Here is an 18,518-nt window from a genome sequence, read left to right on the forward strand (position 1 = left end):
GGGGGAAGATTTGAAAGAGATGGGTGATGGGGAAGATTTGGAGGGGAGGGGCAAGGGGGTAGATTTGGAGGGGAGGGGTGATGGGGAAGTTTAGGAGGGGAGGGGTGATGGGGAAGTTTTGGAGGGAAGGGGTGATGGGGAAGATTTGGAGGGGAGGGGCAAGGGGGAAGATTTGAAAGAGATGGGTGATGGGGAAGATTTGGAGGGGAGGGGCAATATTTGAAAGAGATGGGTGATGGGGAAGATTTGGAGGGGAGGGGCAAGGGGGTAGATTTGGAGGGGAGGGGTAATGGGGAAATTTTGGAGGGGAGGGGTGATGGGGAAGTTTTGGAGGGAAGGGGTGATGGGGAAGATTTGGAGGGAGGGGTGAGATTGGATTTTAGAAAGTGTACGATTAATGGGAAACTAACATTTATGGCAAAATGTGTTTCTTGTGACATTCGAGTCAAAAATACGTTTAAGGACGCTGAAGGAGGGGTGGAGTGCAGGAGAGTTTCGGGAAGTAGAAAAGAGGAACTGTAAGAGATGGATTTTTTTTTTGGAATGAATAGATTTGGTGAGCAAGTCGAAAGCATCCTTTTATAGAAGAAGAAGAAAAAGGTGTTATAATATACGACAGAATACAGTTCTTCAGGGGAAAGTTTAAGCATTTTAAAATTGAGCAGTGAAAACTATCTGGGGAAATGGAAAATGGAAATGGGGGTGAAACACGTGATTAAAGAACGAATGAACAAATAAGAACAACGAATAAACGAATAAGAACAGAAAAGGAAATATTTTTTTGGTTGTTTTTTTTTTAGTTGAAATTTTAAACAAGGACATATGGGGTGAAAGACTGGGACAAAAACAGAGAATGAAAGTAATTGCAGCGCAATCGACGGACCGCTGAGAGAAAAACAAAGCCTCAAGGTCGGACACGGTAGCCTACTAGTACTAGGCCTCAAAATACGCGACACAAATTAACCGACGATTTTGTATACAGGTCTGAAAAATTAACAACGACAATCTTACTAAAGACACACTATAGGTACACACACCGAAAGGTAGATACAGTTTCGACAAAAACACAATTGTGAAAAATTACTTAACTTCGAAAGCGTGAGCGCATGGACAGATTCTAAAAGACATGACCTCCAATCCTGCACATGCGTTTCCTCCTATCTTTCACCGTTCATGAGATTAGCACGTGCAGACAAACAAACAAACAAACAAAAACTTTCTTTTTTATATATATATATTATATACTACCCGAAAGCACCCAGCGTTGCCCGTGTTCTTTTTGAATGAATTTACTACTATAATTCAGCTTTTCATCGCGGCCGTAGAAGATTGACTACTTTAATTCAGCTCAGCTTTTAATTGTGAAATGGTCCCAGCCCGGCCGATGCGGCCGATGCGGCCTCGACTGGCCTCACCACCTAGCCTATAACCTTCCCGGGGCCCGTCCCGACATTTTTGGTTCTTTTTGAATGAACTTACTACTATAATTCAGCTTTTACTTGCGGCCGTAGAAGATTGACTACTATAATTGAGCTCAGCTTTTAATTGTGAAATGGGCCCAGCTCGGCCGAAGCGGCCTCGACCGACCTCGTCACCTAGCCTATAACCTTCCCGACATTTTTGGTTCTTTTTGAATGCATTTACTACTATAATTCAGCTTTTTCTCACGGCCGTAGAAGATTGACTACTATAATTTAGCTCAGCTTTTAATTGCGAAATGGGCCCAGCCCGGCCGAAGCGGCCTTGACCGGCCTCGCCACCTAGCCTATAACCTTCCCGGGGCCCGTCCCGACATTTTCGGTTCTTTTTGAATGAATTTACTACCATAATTAAGCTTTTACTCGTGGCCATAGAAGATTGACTACTATAATTCAGCTCAGCTTTTAATTGCGAAATGGGCCCGGCCCGGCCGAGGTGGGCCTCGACCGATCTCGCCACCTAGCCTATAACCTTCCCGGGGCCCGTCCCGACATTTTTTGTATTAGAGGTTTTCTCCTATCTTTTACCGTTCAGGAGATTAGCTTGCGCAGACAAACAAACAAACAAACAAACAAAAACTTTTTTATACATATGGAAGATTATAGATTATATATAATAGAGCAAACGCATATGGTGATCTTTGTTTGTTTTATACATATAAATGGAAGAGAAATGGCAAACCACCAAGCATGACCCTTGCAAATAAATTGCTTCGGCAATGCCAACACTCTGTGACAGAGTATGGTACTGTACATCATGTACATGTACGAAAATTGGTTCCAATACTCTCCAATACTCTGTGGTGGTGCAGAGGATAAAAGAGCCTGGAGGAAGTGCAGCAATTGAGCGACCCCAGCTGAGACAATCTGCAAGTGCTGCCAATGTGATAGACACTGCCATTTCCGAGTGGGTCTGCATAGTCAGTAGATGCTGCTCAACCTTTCCCCCAATGGGAGCGCGAATTCATGGTCTCTCAAGACGGAGAAATGCCTACAAAACAGCATAAATTCCTCTGCTGGCCACACATCCACCATGTTTAGGTAGGATTCCGAAAGAAAAGATAGACGGCCATGAATACAGGCAGAGAAGTAAATAAAAGCACAACTCTAAAGCACTTAAATGAAAAGTGAAAGAAATTAAAAGTACCTAATATAAGAGAATATAATGCAATGGCACCATGAGCATGCAATCATTCGCACACAATGGGGCGAGGGGTTGAGGATAGGCAAGGGCTTTGCAAAGGACACAGGTAATGGGTATCAGAATGAGGTCCACGGCAAACAAGTCTCCATGCCACGACACTGACCCGCGTACAGCATGGTCCAATGGGCAGCTGTGGCACCTAGGAAAGACGGCAAAGCAACCCGTGGATGAAGAGAGTGGAGAAAGAGAACGGTAAGAGATTGCAGGGTGGCCATGAAGATCAGATCAGGGCCGCATACACATGGAGAGCGGCAAAGCCGAACCAAGGAGTGATACGAAGCCCTAGAGAATACCACGTGTTCAGGACCCGGCTCCGATGGGATGACTTCCTCCAAAAAGGAACAGTTCAACTCTCTTGCTGACACCCTGAATTGATCAACCAAGCCCCTTTATCAACCCCCTCCCGCCTAATATTGTTGGAGCTCTGCCACCCCTCACAGCATATATAGGCGCAGCACAACTTCTTCTAATAGGTCAGTCCATATTGGCTTTTACAAAAAAAAGTTCAAAGCTAATCAAACAAACGGTCCATGCTAATTATCATCAACATAATATATAACCCCTTCAATCCAACAATATTTCCGAACAAGTTACACACTTGTATTATGACATATTTGAGAAACATCAATTTCAAAGCATGTTTTCATCTCCTCTGATCATTCTTCCAAATATAAGCAAACTAGAACAATGTGACTGTGTCGCCAATATGCCTCCGCATTGTCCCACAATGGGTAGATGCCATAACTCTGCATATGTATGGGTAGGGGATCACGTTTGTGAAGTTTTGTGTTGATCGGATAAGGTTCGTTTTTCTATCCAAGATGGCTGCCAAACCACGTGACCTATGACATCATCATTTTCAAACTATATGTAACAGTGCTGTTGGATGATATTTGTAAAATTTCGCATCAATAGGGTGAGCGGTTTCAGAGATATAATTATTTAATATTTTACTTTAATCCAATATGGCTGCCAAACCATGTGACCTATGATGTCAAAAATTTAATATTTCAATACAAATCGGTCATAGATCATGTGCATGCAATTTCAGATTTTTAGGATAAGGAATTCGATTGAAATATTTTTGGCTGGTATACCACTTCACCTATGATGTCATCATTATCATGCTTTTGTCCCCCATTGGGAGTACTTGACAATGTGCCAACTTTCAAATTTTTCCATTCAGCGGTTTGCCGAGAAATAATTTCTGAATTATTTATGTTTAATCCAAGATGGCTGCCATCCCACGTGACCTATGACATCACAATTATCATAAAAACATTGTGCATGGGTGTCACTCCTCACCTGAAAGTTTCGTCTCAATGGGACACATGGTTGCTGAGAAAAAACGAGGTTTAGCCCGTACGGATGGACGGACGGACAACCCGAAAACAATGCCTCGGCGACTTTGCCGGCGGAGGCATAAAAATCAATCACGGCCACAAAACACGAGTGACACACAGGCTTGTAAATAGGAGAAAACGTGAAACCACAGCGCATGCTGCTACCACATTTAGTACAAAACTAACTCGTAGTCCGAGGCTTCAAAGATACTAACCTTGATACCTGGAAGCCCTCGAGGTCCTCCGGGTCCTTCGGGTCCGCTCACTCCGGAAGTGTCCCTCATTCCAGCTCCAACAGTATTAGAAATTGACTGTTCTGATGAAAAAAAACAAAAAAAAGTTGTCTGTTTCATCCCATTTTTGTCTTGATTCAAATAATGTCAAAAGTTACAATTGCTTGTGAAGCATCAATGGTGAGTGATTGGGAGCAAAGGCTGTTGAAAAGAACCTTTTCCCAATAAAAAGTCAAGATTAATGTCCTGTTGAGATATCCATTCCATACAATTTCCTGCTTGCACAAATCACATTTTCACTTTTCCTGCAGAAAGCTTTGCCGCAGGTAGGAAAAGTCAGTTCCATAAGGCATCCGCTTTTGCTGACGCTCTATCACCGGTGCAATAGCTGGTCATAGAACAGGCCACAAAGTTTGCAGACAATCAAGGGAAAGGCACAGAAAATATTTAAACTCTTGTGCACAACGGTGATCGCAAAACAGACCTTGAATATATAAGCTTTAACTTTGATGAAAGAGGTGGTCAATTACAATTCGCCGTGGGTTAATATTCTCAGCGCTCGGCTGGGTAGTAGATTTAGCGGTGCACCGGACACGGGTAGGGCAAGCTGTTTTTCACACGGGCTGGACCGGGTGCTCTTGTGACCCCAATCGGGCGCTTGTTCGCAGAACCCGCCCAGCCTGACAAACAGCCGAAAGTTGTAGCGTAACCTCCATAACTGCACCGACGGAAGGCCAGAAATCCAGTACGTCTCCTTCACCCGGTAATTTACAAATCCGTCGGTGTCCTGCATTATCACGGGTAAAGCGCTTGGACAAACCTAAGGTGTAGACATGCATTCCTTGGGACGTTGTTTCCGTTTCAAATATCGACCCACGCGGGTGACCAGTTGCGTTTGATCCGATGCACGAGGACTTGGTCGCCGATGTGGTCTTACCAGAAAGACAAAGCCATCTGCACCGTATAATTTGAGGTACCGCTTCAGCAAGCTTGGAGTTACCACTGTCTGCCACCCACCCAACCAACCAACCACCCACCCACCCACCCACCCAACCAACCAACCAACCACCCACCCACCCAACCAATCAACCACCCACCCACCCACCCAACCAACCAACCAATCAACCACCCACCCAACCAACCAACCAACCAATCAACCATCCACCCACCCATCCACCCAACCAACCAAGCAACCAACCACCCACCCACCCACCCAACCAACCAACCAATCAACCACCCACCCACCCAACCAACCAACCACCCACCCACCCACCCACACAACCAACCAATCAACCACCCACCCACCCACCCACGCAACCAACCAACCAATCAACCACCCACCCACCATGCCATTGGAGACGTGGGAGCTGAAACGCGTCGCAATCAAACCATGAAGTCCATTCTTTCCTCCTCTTAACTTCACCTAGTTGAATGATACATGCTTTGTCAACAACAACAACAACAACAACAACAACAACAACAGGCATTTTAAGGCCATTTTTCCTGCTAGAGTGGGGGTTAGCCTTGCGGGCCCCATGACAATCTTCTCCATTTTGCCCTATTTTCTGCATCTCCATCTAAACATGCTTTGTCAGATGCAAAGAAAATCACAAATCAGACTGCTAGTTGTGAACTTTTTTTACATTTTTCATTGGCACATTCGGCCAGGCAGAAATTAAGGATTCAGACATCTGCCATCAAAACTTTCTCCTGACTTTGGATCGTCCTTGTAGTGTTGTCAGCACAACTGGTGCTGAATGTTTGACGATTTTCCAAGGTGAAACAATTACGTTAAACGTTCCAGTGATGTGAACTACAGCCCAGCTCTCTTTGCAAAAAAAGGAGCTAAAGCGAGGAATACATTTTGAAATGTCCTCCGCAGGAAGTCATTTCGAGAGTCCTTCCATTTTCACCTCCGTAACCGCATTTGCATAATTTGTGTTGCCGTTGTCTTTTTCTTTCACTTCATTACCATAGTCACACATTAATGACTTCCTGACCTCACTTTAACCGTGTCACTGCTTGCATCGGATAACCTGGATGTGTGTACCGTAGCTCTCAGTTAATATGACAGCAGTGCTCATCTTTTCTCTAGTTTTGAGTAAATATTAGCCAAAGAATTCTTTCTGTTTCTCTTTCTCTCTCCCCCTTTCTTTCTCTTTCTCTTTCACACACACACACACACACACACACACACACACACACACACACACACTCTCTCTCTCTCTCTCTCTCTCTCTCTCTGCAGTATTTTGTTAGCCTTTAAAGGCCTTGTGTCGGCCCGCCTTAAAATTTAATTTAATTTTTACCGAGAGACTTCTCGGGTTGATCACTTTGTTCAAAAATGGTGCAAAGCTGAAATCCTGTGTAAGGTGGAGGGAGATGAACTTTTTTTGCTGCTCTAATTGTAATTAACTAGGGCATGCCCGTACTATATATATATCTAAAATTATATCCCCCCCCTCTATTTACATGAAATGGTTTGGTCCATGAAATGTTTTGGTTCATTCGCAACGCCAAAGCGAACGGCGAACGCTTTACATGAAATGGTTTGGTTCATGAAATGTTTTGGTCCATTCGCAACGCCAAAGCGAACGGCGAACGCTTTACATGAAATGGTTTGGTTCATGAAATGTTTTGGTCCATTCGCAACGCCAAAGCGAACGGCGAACGGCTTGCGAGTACAGTGACAATCCCCCCCCCCCCCCTCTATTTACATGAAATGGTTTTAATTAGTTTTAAAACATAGTTTAACGCCAACATAGCGGCAACATAGTTTGCCAACGTGAAATAAATGAATACGCTCTCAAATGTGCCGTCCGAGGCAGAGTGTGTTCGCCACGTTCGGCACACGCGATAGCTCGCTGCTCTCTGATTGGTTGAATCGTTTTTTGGACATAGCTCGGTAAGTAATTGTCCGATTAATATGAAACCTTGAAAAGGCACATCCTCGGGTCCCCAGCAATATACCTGGCAAGTTTCAAGTATATCGGACCGGTAGTTGTCGAGAAACAGCGGTCGCATACACACACACAGACAGAGATTAGTGGAATTATAGATAGATGTCATGTTTTTCAATTCCTTGATTTAATTATTTTGTTGCCTGCTATTGAATCACTTGGTTTGTTGTGCTTTTTTTATACTTTTGTATTAAAAGTCAGTCAGTCTGTCTGTCTGTCTGTCTGTCTGTCTGTCTGTCTCTCTCTCTCTCTCTCTCTCTCTCTCTCTCTCTCTCTCTCTCTCTCTCTCTCTCTCTCTCTCTCTCTCTCTCTCTCTGTCTCTCTCTCTCTCTCTCTCTCATCCCCAATGATTGGAGGATCCAGGTGGCCATTCAATGAGGCAATCGGAAAGCTGAAATGATTATTCAGATCACTTGAGAGTTGATGGCTTATTTTGTCTTAAAGTCTTTTCCGTTCGTGGTACAGTGCATTAACATAAGTATTCAGACCCTTTGCTACAACACTTGAAATTTAGCTCAGGTGCCTCCCATTTCTCTTGATCATCTTTGAGACGTTTCGACACCTTGATTGGAGTCCACCTGTGGTAAATTCAATCGATTGGACATGATTTGGAAAGGCACACACCTGTCTATATAAGTTCTCACAGCTGACAATGCATATCAGAGCAAAAACCAAGCCATGAGGTCGAAGGAACTGCCTGCATAGCCCAGAGACAGGATTGTGTCGAGGCACAGATCTGGGGAAACCTACAAAAAAATCTCTACTACATTGAAAGTTCCCAAGAGCACAGTGGCCCCCATAATTCTTAAATGGAAGAAGTTTGGAACAACCAGGACTCTTCCGAGAGCTGGCCACCCGACAAAACTGAGCAATCGGGGGAGAAGGGCCTTGGTAATAGAGGTGACCAAGAACCCGATGGTCACTCTGGCTGAGCTCCAGAGATCCTGTGTGGAGATGGGAGAAACTCCAGAAGGACAACCATCAATGCAACACTCCACCGATCTGGGCTTTATGGCAGAGTGGCCAGAGGGAAGCCTCTCCTCAGTGAAAGACACAGGAAAGCCCACAGAATCTTGATTCTCACAGTCTGAGAGTCCTTTAGGTGCTTTTTTGCAAACTCCAAACGGGCTTTCATGCGTGTATCATTGTACCGTGTTCATGCGTGTACTCACGGTGAAAGCATGTATCATTCAACTTTCTAAAATCCAGTTTTCTCTTTGTCATTATGGGGTATTGAGTGTAGATTGATGAGGGAAAAAATGAATTTAAACAATTTCAGCATAAGGCTGCAACAAAAAATGTGAAAAAAGTGAAGGGGTCTGAATACTTTCTGAATGAAATTGTACATACATACATACATACATATATATATATATATATCCCAGAGACCTCATCAGAGGTCAGGAATATGTATTCTTTGTAAAGAAAATATTTTCTTGAAACAAGAACACAATGAGAATTTTTTCTAACCTCGTGAAGAATTCTCATGGTGGTTTTCTTGTTTGAAGAAAATATTTGCTTACTACGAAAAAACATTTAGGCAGCGTATCGCCAAAACTTTAAGCAAAACTAATTCTGTCATTCCCATTGACTGATTGTCTTTATGGCACCACAAGAATAGCAATGCAGTTTTAACCATGAGCACCGATAAAACTGGGTCAGCACTTGGTTCACAGTCTTGAGCAACTAATTAACTCAAAGTTTGAAAAGCAGATTTAATTATAAGTGATGTCAATGAATGGATCATTTACTATTCCTTAATTAGGACAAACTTTTATATATCCTATTTGATGAGATTTGCTTAACGAACTGTAACATAAGACCTTTAATCGTGCACCTATTGTGGATATATTATAGGCACTAGTGGGCACTCCCACCCTTTGGGCAGGAGCACCCTTCACAGCCCTCTGGACAGCAGTACCATTCACAGCCCTCCGGGCAGGAGTACCCTTCACAGCCCTCTGGGCTGGAGTACCATTCACAGCCCTCCGGGCAGGAGTACCATTCACAGCCCTCCGGGCAGGAGTACCATTCACAGCCCTCCGGGCAGGAGTACCATTCACAGCCCTCCGGGCAGGAGTACCCTTCACAGCCCTCCGGGCAGGAGTACCATTCACAGCCCTCTGAGCAGGAGTACCCTTCACAGCCCTCCGGGCAGGAGTACCATTCACAGCCCTCCGGGCAGGAGTACCATTCACAGCCCTCCGGGCAGGAATACCCTTCACAGCCCTCCGGGCAGGAGTACCCTTCACAGCCCTCCGGGCAGGAGTATAGTCCACAGCCCTCCGGGCAGGAGTACCCTTCACAGCCCTGCGGGCAGGAGTACCCTTCATAGCCATCCGGGCAGGAGTACCCTTCTCGGTCTGTCACGCTCTCTGTCACGCTCTCTGTCCTGCTCACTGTCACGCTCACGCTTTATGTCATGCTGTCTGTCTGTCTCTCTGTCACACTCTGTCACGCTGTCTATCTGTCTCTCTGTCACACTCTCTGCCACGCTGTCTATCTGTCTCTCTGTCACACTCTCTGCCACGCTGTCTCTCTGTCACACTCTCTGCCACGCTGTCTCTCTGTCACACTCTCTGCCACGCTGTCTATTTGTCTCTCTGTTACACTCTCTGCCACGCTGTCTATCTGTCTCTCTGTTACACTCTCTGCCACGCTGTCTATTTGTCTCTCTGTTACACTCTCTGCCACGCTGTCTATTTGTCTCTCTGTTACACTCTCTGCCACGCTGTCTATCTGTCTCTCTGTTACACTCTCTGCCACGCTGTCTATTTGTCTCTCTGTTACACTCTCTGCCACGCTGTCTAGCTGTCTCTCTGTTACACTCTCTGCCACGCTGTCTATCTGTCTCTCTGTTACACTCTCTGCCACGCTGTCTATCTGTCTCTCTGTTACACTCTCTGCCACGCTGTCTATCTGACTCTCTGTTACACTCTCTGCCACGCTGTCTATCTGTCTCTCTGTCATGCTGGCTCCTACTAAATGGTTATGCAGAAATTCACCAAACCTGGTAGTTATGATCAACATGTCGCAAGAAGGTACAAGAGTGGTATTATTTTTGGCGTCGCCCCCTGGGGCTGCTGGATCAAACGGTCAAATACTGAAAAATGCAATTACAGGCACATTTTTAAATTACAGTTTGTATATATTCAACGAACATTGACGATTTTTTTTGATTTGACTACCGGGATCATTCCCCAGGGGGTGGGGACTTGGAGTCACAAGTGTCAAAACAGAATTTTTTTTAACTCTAAATTTGATATTAGATCAATCCTGGTGGAACTCTTTGCCATCTTTCAACTCTGCTTTTGGTGGAAAGAGTGGGGATTTGTGATGGCGCGCCATCGACTTTAAGTTCACATACAATTATTTCCATTCCAAATGGTTTGTGTCCATCTAGGATTCTAGGCCCACCTTAGAAGAAACGGAGAATGATGCTGGGAAAAATGGACACACCTAATTGGTCATTGCAGCGACCAATCGACGAGTGAAGCAAAAAACGGGCACACCCAATTGATCAGTGCCATGTCCAATCGATGAGTGAATATTGGCGACTTTGCTACAGCCACACAACCTCTTTGTATTATAGTGTACTAGCAGAAGTACCCCGGTGTTCCCGAGCGGGGGAGGGGCAGGGAACGGGGGGGGGAGGGGCGTGGAACGGGGAATGGGGAGGAGGAGGGGAGAGGGGGGAAGGGGGAGGTGGAAGGGGAGAGAGGCGAGGGGGGGGGGGGAAGGGGAGGGCAGGGGGGGGGAGGGGAGCAGTCAGAAGTGGCAGGCTCTTTTACGGAGAATTTATATCTTAAAGGGGAGGGGACGGGGGAAGGGGAGGGGGGGAAGGGGAGGAGGGAAGGGTGGGGAGAGGGGGAAGGGGAGCAGTCAGAAGTGGAGGCTCTTTTACAGAGAATTTATATCTTAAAAGGGGACAGGAGGGGTGAAGGGGAGAGGAGGGGGGAAGGGGAGGGGGGGTGAGGGGAGGGGGAGGGGAGGGGAGGAGGGAGGCATGAGAGGAAGGGGAGTGGCTCACGTTTCTGAGTTAAGTGTGATGCCGATCATGAAGAAGAAGAAGAAGCCATACTACCAAATTCGTACACTTCCGGAATTGTTTGATTTATTTGTATTCAAATGTCTGGTAATTGTTTTGTATTTATTTGTGCGAATGTGTACTTGTATATAACTGTCATTCATTTTAAAAGGCTTTGGCATGATCGAGCGATTTTTTTTTTTTAACACTAAAAAAACGAACCTTTTTTCCAAATTTTTTTTTTGCCTAAAACACTCCCAAGCACTCACTGATGAACCTCTGAAAGTTTGACGAAGATCTGTTCAGCCATTTCTGAATAAAATGCGGACACACACAGACAACTCGCGTTTATATATATATATACTAGCTGAGGTACCCGGCTTCGCCCGGGTTGAATAAGAATAAGACAAATATATGATGAAAAGAACATGTATATTTTAGAGCAATATCACAGTACATTTCCTACATGACGTTTTGTCAATTGTCAATTTCTCAAAACCTCTTGGTATACAACATTTCTGGTTTTCTTACTTGGTGCCAAGACATAAAGATTGTGGTTTTCCAACCCTCGAGCAGCCCACGTACAGCTGGCCATGGGAAGTACCCGGCATTGCCGGGCGGGGGAAGGGAGGGGAGGGGAAGGGGAGGGGAGAGGAACGGGGGGGGGGGGGGAGGGGAGAAGAGGGGGGGAGGGGAGAATAGGGGGGAGGGGAGAACAGGGGGAGGGGGAGGAGGAGAGGGGAGAAGAGGGGGGGGGATTGGGAGGGGGAGGGGGAGGGGGGAGGGGAGGGGAGGGGGGCAGAGGGGAGTGGAGGGGGAGGGGGAGGGGAGGGAGAGGGGGAGGGGGAGGGTGGAGGGGAGGGTAATGGGGGGGAAGGGTAGGGGGAGGGGGAGGGGTAGGGGGGAAGGGGAAGGGGGAGGGAGAAGTGGAGGGGGGAGGGGGAGGGGGGAGTCAAGTCGGAAGTCATTGTCGTCAATTGAATGTCGCATTTATTTTTTATTCCCTGTCAAATGGCATTGGTCCCGCATTCCGAACCCGGAAGTCATTGTCGTCAAAGTTGAAACATTAACGTTACGAAATATGCTGATGACGTTGTGGAAGTACTGTACTGCATTAATGTACTGTATGGCATTAATCAAAACCAATATGGAAGTAGAGATCTTGACATCATATTGATCGTTGGAATTGGAAAACGAAGCAGATAGACGATTTCGTAAATGAATGTCAGGAATTTGCACGAACGTGGTAATCTCTTGTTCACCTGGTCACAGCCCCGGGCTAGAGCACCCTCCTATTGTGAGGCAAATGCAACTCCCAGCAGGGGGGGAGCGAACCGGCTCCAATGAGGCGAGCGTGGATGACCTCGGGGCATTTGCGGAGAAGGGATTAGCGCGACGATGCCCATAAAGACAGAAACATACTTTGAGTCAGGAGCACTTGCCACGAGAAGCCCTGCCCGACGGAATGAACGCGTACCACGGGTTCGGCGCTGCAGCCACGAAAGAGGGACTATGCGAATAGAGTTAACCTGGTCCATTGAGTTAAACGGTATTATTTGGTAATGGAATGAAGTGAATAACCAGTTAATAAAGTTGTGACCTTTCGTAAAACCTGTTTCCGACCATTGGCGTCTTGAGTCTCACCACTTTCCCGACAATTTGGAGGCACCGCTGGAATTTCGAGTGGACGTCGCCAAGGTAAGCATGGCGTCCATTATGAAATATGAATTCTGATCATGGTGGAGGATGTGTGTGTGGGACTTGCATTCCATAGGTAATCCAAGGAGTGTAAACATATTTTTGTCACGACCGTCCGAGGTAAAAGTCACGGATGGAACGTTTTAAATGATTCTATTATTCGTGAGCTTGCGAGGATATGTACATTATACGCTGGGTATTAAAAGCCTTACTCTGTTCTGGAGGCGAATCGGCCCATGAGTGCACCATGAGGCGATTTGTTTGCCGGTTCGGTAAGGTTCGGTAAGGTCCGTACACGTGTACAATCGTGTACACCCGTTTTAAATAAATAAATAAATAATTTTTTTCTTTTTTTTCAGTTTTCCCGCCATGTCTAAAACTCGTTTGATTACAATATAAATTAATGACAGACAACGCCATCTCATGCCGGTCCAGAATTATTGTGAAAGATGGCGATTGGATGAAAATTGCATACCGACACGCCCTCACTGTCCCTCATGTTCATTCCGGCTACCTGTCTCTTGCTCCCGCTCCTTCCCCTCCCTCTAGTTCCCATTGGTGGACGTTTTGCGAGAAGCAAAGCGTTTTGCAGGAAGCTTCCAGGAAGCAAAACCAGTGCTGTTGTGTTTTTTTTGACGAAATTTGTCAGACAGATAGCATGGGTAAATCGGATGGAAATTGAGGATTTGGAACTTGTTGGAACTTGTTGTTGGAACTTGTTGGAACTTGTTGTTGGAACTTGCTGTTGGAACTTGTTGTTGGAACTTGTTGTTGGAACTTGTTGTTGGAACTTGTTGTTGGAACTTGTTGTTGGAACTTGTTGGAACTTGTTGTTGGAACTTGCTGTTGGAACTTGTTGTTGGAACTTGTTGTTGGAACTTGTTGTTGGAACTTGTTGTTGAACTTGTTGTTGGAACTTGTTGGAACTTGCTGTTGGAACTTGTTGTTGGAACTTGTTGTTGGAACTTGCTGTTGGAACTTGTTGTTGGAACTTGTTGTTGGAACTTGTTGTTGGAACTTGTTGTTGGAACTTGTTGTTGGAACTTGTTGTTGGAACTTGTTGTTGGAACTTGTTGTTGGAACTTGTTGTTGGAACTTGTTGGAACTTGTTGTTGGAACTTGTTGTTGGAACTTGCTGTTGGAACTTGTTGTTGGAACTTGTTGGAACTTGTTGTTGGAACTTGTTGTTGGAACGTTTTGGGAACCAGAGAGAGAGACAGACAGAGAGAGATAGACAGAGAGAGACAGAGAGAGAGAGACAGAAAGAAAGAGAGAGAGAGAGAGACATAGAGACAGACAGAGATAAAGATGATATTCAGACACATAGAGAGAGACAGACAGACAGACAGAGAGAGATAGACAGAGAGAGACAGAAAGTGAGAAAGAGAGACAGACAGAGAGAGATAGACAGAGAGAGACAGAAAGTGAGAAAGAGAGACAGACAGAGAGAGATAGACAGAGAGAGACAGAGAGAGAGAGACAGAAAGAAAGAGAGAGAGACATAGAGACAGACAGAGATAAAGATGATATTCAGACACATAGAGAGAGACAGACAGACAGACAGAGAGAGATAGACAGAGAGAGACAGAAAGTGAGAGAGAGACAGACAGAGAGAGATAGACAGAGAGAGACAGAGAGAGAGAGAGACAGAAAGAAAGAGAGAGAGACATAGAGACAGACAGAGATAAAGATGATATTCAGACACATAGAGAGAGACAGACAGACAGACAGAGATAGACAGAGAGAGACAGAAAGTGAGAAAGAGAGACAGACAGAGAGAGATAGACAGAGAGAGACAGAAAGTGAGAAAGAGAGACAGACAGAGAGAGATAGACAGAGAGAGACAGAGAGAGAGAGACAGAAAGAAAGAGAGAGAGACATAGAGACAGACAGAGATAAAGATGATATTCAGACACATAGAGAGAGACAGACAGACAGACAGAGAGAGATAGACAGAGAGAGACAGAAAGTGAGAGAGAGACAGACAGAGAGAGATAGACAGAGAGAGACAGAGAGAGAGAGAGACAGAAAGAAAGAGAGAGAGACATAGAGACAGACAGAGATAAAGATGATATTCAGACACATAGAGAGAGACAGACAGACAGACAGACAGAGAGAGATAGACAGAGAGAGACAGAAAGTGAGAGAGAGACAGACAGAGAGAGATAGACAGAGAGAGACAGAGAGAGAGAGACAGAAAGAAAGAGAGAGAGAGAGACATAGAGACAGACAGAGATAAAGATGATATTCAGACACATAGAGAGAGACAGACAGACAGACAGAGAGAGATAGACAGAGAGAGACAGAAAGTGAGAGAGAGACAGACAGAGAGAGATAGACAGAGAGAGACAGAGAGAGAGACAGAAAGAAAGAGAGAGAGACATAGAGACAGACAGAGATAAAGATGATATTCAGACACATAGAGAGAGACAGACAGACAGACAGAGAGAGATAGACAGAGAGAGACAGAAAGTGAGAGAGAGACAGACAGAGAGAGATAGACAGAGAGAGAGAGACAGAAAGAAAGAGAGAGAGACATAGAGACAGACAGAGATAAAGATGATATTCAGACACATAGAGAGAGACAGACAGACAGACAGAGAGAGATAGACAGAGAGAGACAGAAAGTGAGAAAGAGAGACAGACAGAGAGAGATAGACAGAGAGAGACAGAAAGTGAGAAAGAGAGACAGACAGAGAGAGATAGACAGAGAGAGACAGAGAGAGAGAGACAGAAAGAAAGAGAGAGAGACATAGAGACAGACAGAGATAAAGATGATATTCAGACACATAGAGAGAGACAGACAGACAGACAGAGAGAGATAGATGGAGAGAGACAGAAAGTGAGAGAGAGACAGACAGAGAGAGATAGACAGAGAGAGACAGAGAGAGAGACAGAAAGAAAGGAGAGAGACATAGAGACAGACAGAGATAAAGATGATATTCAGACACATAGAGAGAGACAGACAGACAGACAGAGAGAGATAGACAGAGAGAGACAGAAAGTGAGAAAGAGAGACAGACAGAGAGAGATAGACAGAGAGAGACAGAAAGTGAGAAAGAGAGACAGACAGAGAGAGATAGACAGAGAGAGACAGAGAGAGAGAGACAGAAAGAAAGAGAGAGAGACATAGAGACAGACAGAGATAAAGATGATATTCAGACACATAGAGAGAGACAGACAGACAGACAGAGAGAGATAGACAGAGAGAGACAGAAAGTGAGAGAGAGACAGACAGAGAGAGATAGACAGAGAGAGACAGAGAGAGAGAGAGAGACAGAAAGAAAGAGAGAGAGACATAGAGACAGACAGAGATAAAGATGATATTCAGACACATAGAGAGAGACAGACAGACAGACAGAGAGAGATAGACAGAGAGAGACAGAAAGTGAGAGAGAGACAGACAGAGAGAGATAGACAGAGAGACACAGAGAGAGAGAGACAGAAAGAAAGAGAGAGAGACATAGAGACAGACAGAGATAAAGATGATATTCAGACACATAGAGAGAGACAGACAGACAGACAGAGAGAGATAGACAGAGAGAGACAGAAAGTGAGAGAGAGACAGACAGAGAGAGATAGACAGAGAGAGACAGAGAGAGAGAGACAGAAAGAAAGAGAGAGAGACATAGAGACAGACAGAGATAAAGATGATATTCAGACACATAGAGAGAGACAGACAGACAGACAGAGAGAGATAGACAGAGAGAGACAGAAAGTGAGAGAGAGACAGACAGAGAGAGATAGACAGAAAGAGACAGAGAGAGAGAGACAGAAAGAAAGAGAGAGAGACATAGAGACAGACAGAGATAAAGATGATATTCAGACACATAGAGAGAGACAGACAGACAGACAGAGAGAGATAGACAGAGAGAGACAGAAAGTGAGAAAGAGAGACAGACAGAGAGAGATAGACAGAGAGAGACAGAAAGTGAGAAAGAGAGACAGACAGAGAGAGATAGACAGAGAGAGACAGAGAGAGAGAGAGACAGAAAGAAAGAGAGAGAGACATAGAGACAGACAGAGATAAAGATGATATTCAGACACATAGAGAGAGACAGACAGACAGACAGAGAGAGATAGACAGAGAGAGACAGAAAGTGAGAGAGAGACAGACAGAGAGAGATAGACAGAGAGAGACAGAGAGAGAGAGACAGAAAGAAAGAGAGAGAGACATAGAGACAGACAGAGATAAAGATGATATTCAGACACATAGAGAGAGACAGACAGACAGACAGAGAGAGATAGACAGAGAGAGACAGAAAGTGAGAAAGAGAGACAGACAGAGAGAGATAGACAGAGAGAGACAGAAAGTGAGAAAGAGAGACAGACAGAGAGAGATAGACAGAGAGAGACAGAGAGAGAGAGACAGAAAGAAAGAGAGAGAGACATAGAGACAGACAGAGATAAAGATGATATTCAGACACATAGAGAGAGACAGACAGACAGACAGAGAGAGATAGACAGAGAGAGACAGAAAGTGAGAGAGAGACAGACAGAGAGAGATAGACAGAGAGAGACAGAGAGAGAGAGACAGAAAGAAAGAGAGAGAGAGACATAGAGACAGACAGAGATAAAGATGATATTCAGACACATAGAGAGAGACAGACAGACAGACAGAGAGAGATAGACAGAGAGAGACAGAAAGTGAGAGAGAGACAGACAGAGAGAGATAGACAGAGAGAGACAGAGAGAGAGAGACAGAAAGAAAGAGAGAGAGACATAGAGACAGACAGAGATAAAGATGATATTCAGACACATAGAGAGAGACAGACAGACAGACAGAGAGAGATAGACAGAGAGAGACAGAAAGTGAGAGAGAGACAGACAGAGAGAGATAGACAGAGAGAGACAGAGAGAGAGAGAGACAGAAAGAAAGAGAGAGAGACATAGAGACAGACAGAGATAAAGATGATATTCAGACACATAGAGAGAGACAGACAGACAGACAGAGAGAGATAGACAGAGAGAGACAGAAAGTGAGAGAGAGACAGACAGAGAGAGACAGAGAGAGAGAGACAGAAAGAAAGAGAGAGAGACATAGAGACAGACAGAGATAAAGATGATATTCAGACACATAGAGAGAGACAGACAGACAGACAGACAGACAGAGAGAGATAGACAGAGAGAGACAGAAAGTGAGAAAGAGAGACAGACAGAGAGAGATAGACAGAGAGAGACAGAAAGAAAGAGAGAGAGAGACATAGAGACAGACAGAGATAAAGATGATATTCAGACACATAGAGAGAGACAGACAGACAGACAGAGAGAGATAGACAGAGAGAGACAGAAAGTGAGAGAGAGACAGACAGAGAGAGATAGACAGAGAGAGACAGAGAGAGAGACAGAAAGAAAGAGAGAGAGACATAGAGACAGACAGAGATAAAGATGATATTCAGACACATAGAGAGAGACAGACAGACAGACAGAGAGAGATAGACAGAGAGAGACAGAAAGTGAGAGAGAGACAGACAGAGAGAGATAGACAGAGAGAGACAGAGAGAGAGAGACAGAAAGAAAGAGAGAGAGACATAGAGACAGACAGAGATAAAGATGATATTCAGACACATAGAGA

At 45.0% G+C, this 18,518-nt stretch overlaps 1 protein-coding gene across 2 annotated transcripts in view; it reads right to left on the reverse strand.

Annotated features, from left to right (window-relative positions):
- LOC137439454 (uncharacterized) overlaps positions 1-18,518 on the reverse strand; it is a 400,511-nt gene that overhangs the window by 155,717 nt on the left and 226,276 nt on the right. For both annotated transcript variants that reach the window (XM_078768562.1, XM_078768561.1), the window contains exon 6: positions 4,241-4,341. In XM_078768562.1, the coding sequence (XP_078624688.1) occupies positions 4,241-4,341 (101 nt within the window). The remainder of the gene's footprint in view (positions 1-4,240; positions 4,342-18,518) is intronic.

Source organism: Myxine glutinosa, chromosome 14 (assembly GCF_964187855.1).
Source record: "Myxine glutinosa chromosome 14, kmMyxGlut1.1, whole genome shotgun sequence".
In the NCBI taxonomy this organism is placed as follows: domain Eukaryota; kingdom Metazoa; phylum Chordata; class Myxini; order Myxiniformes; family Myxinidae; genus Myxine; species Myxine glutinosa.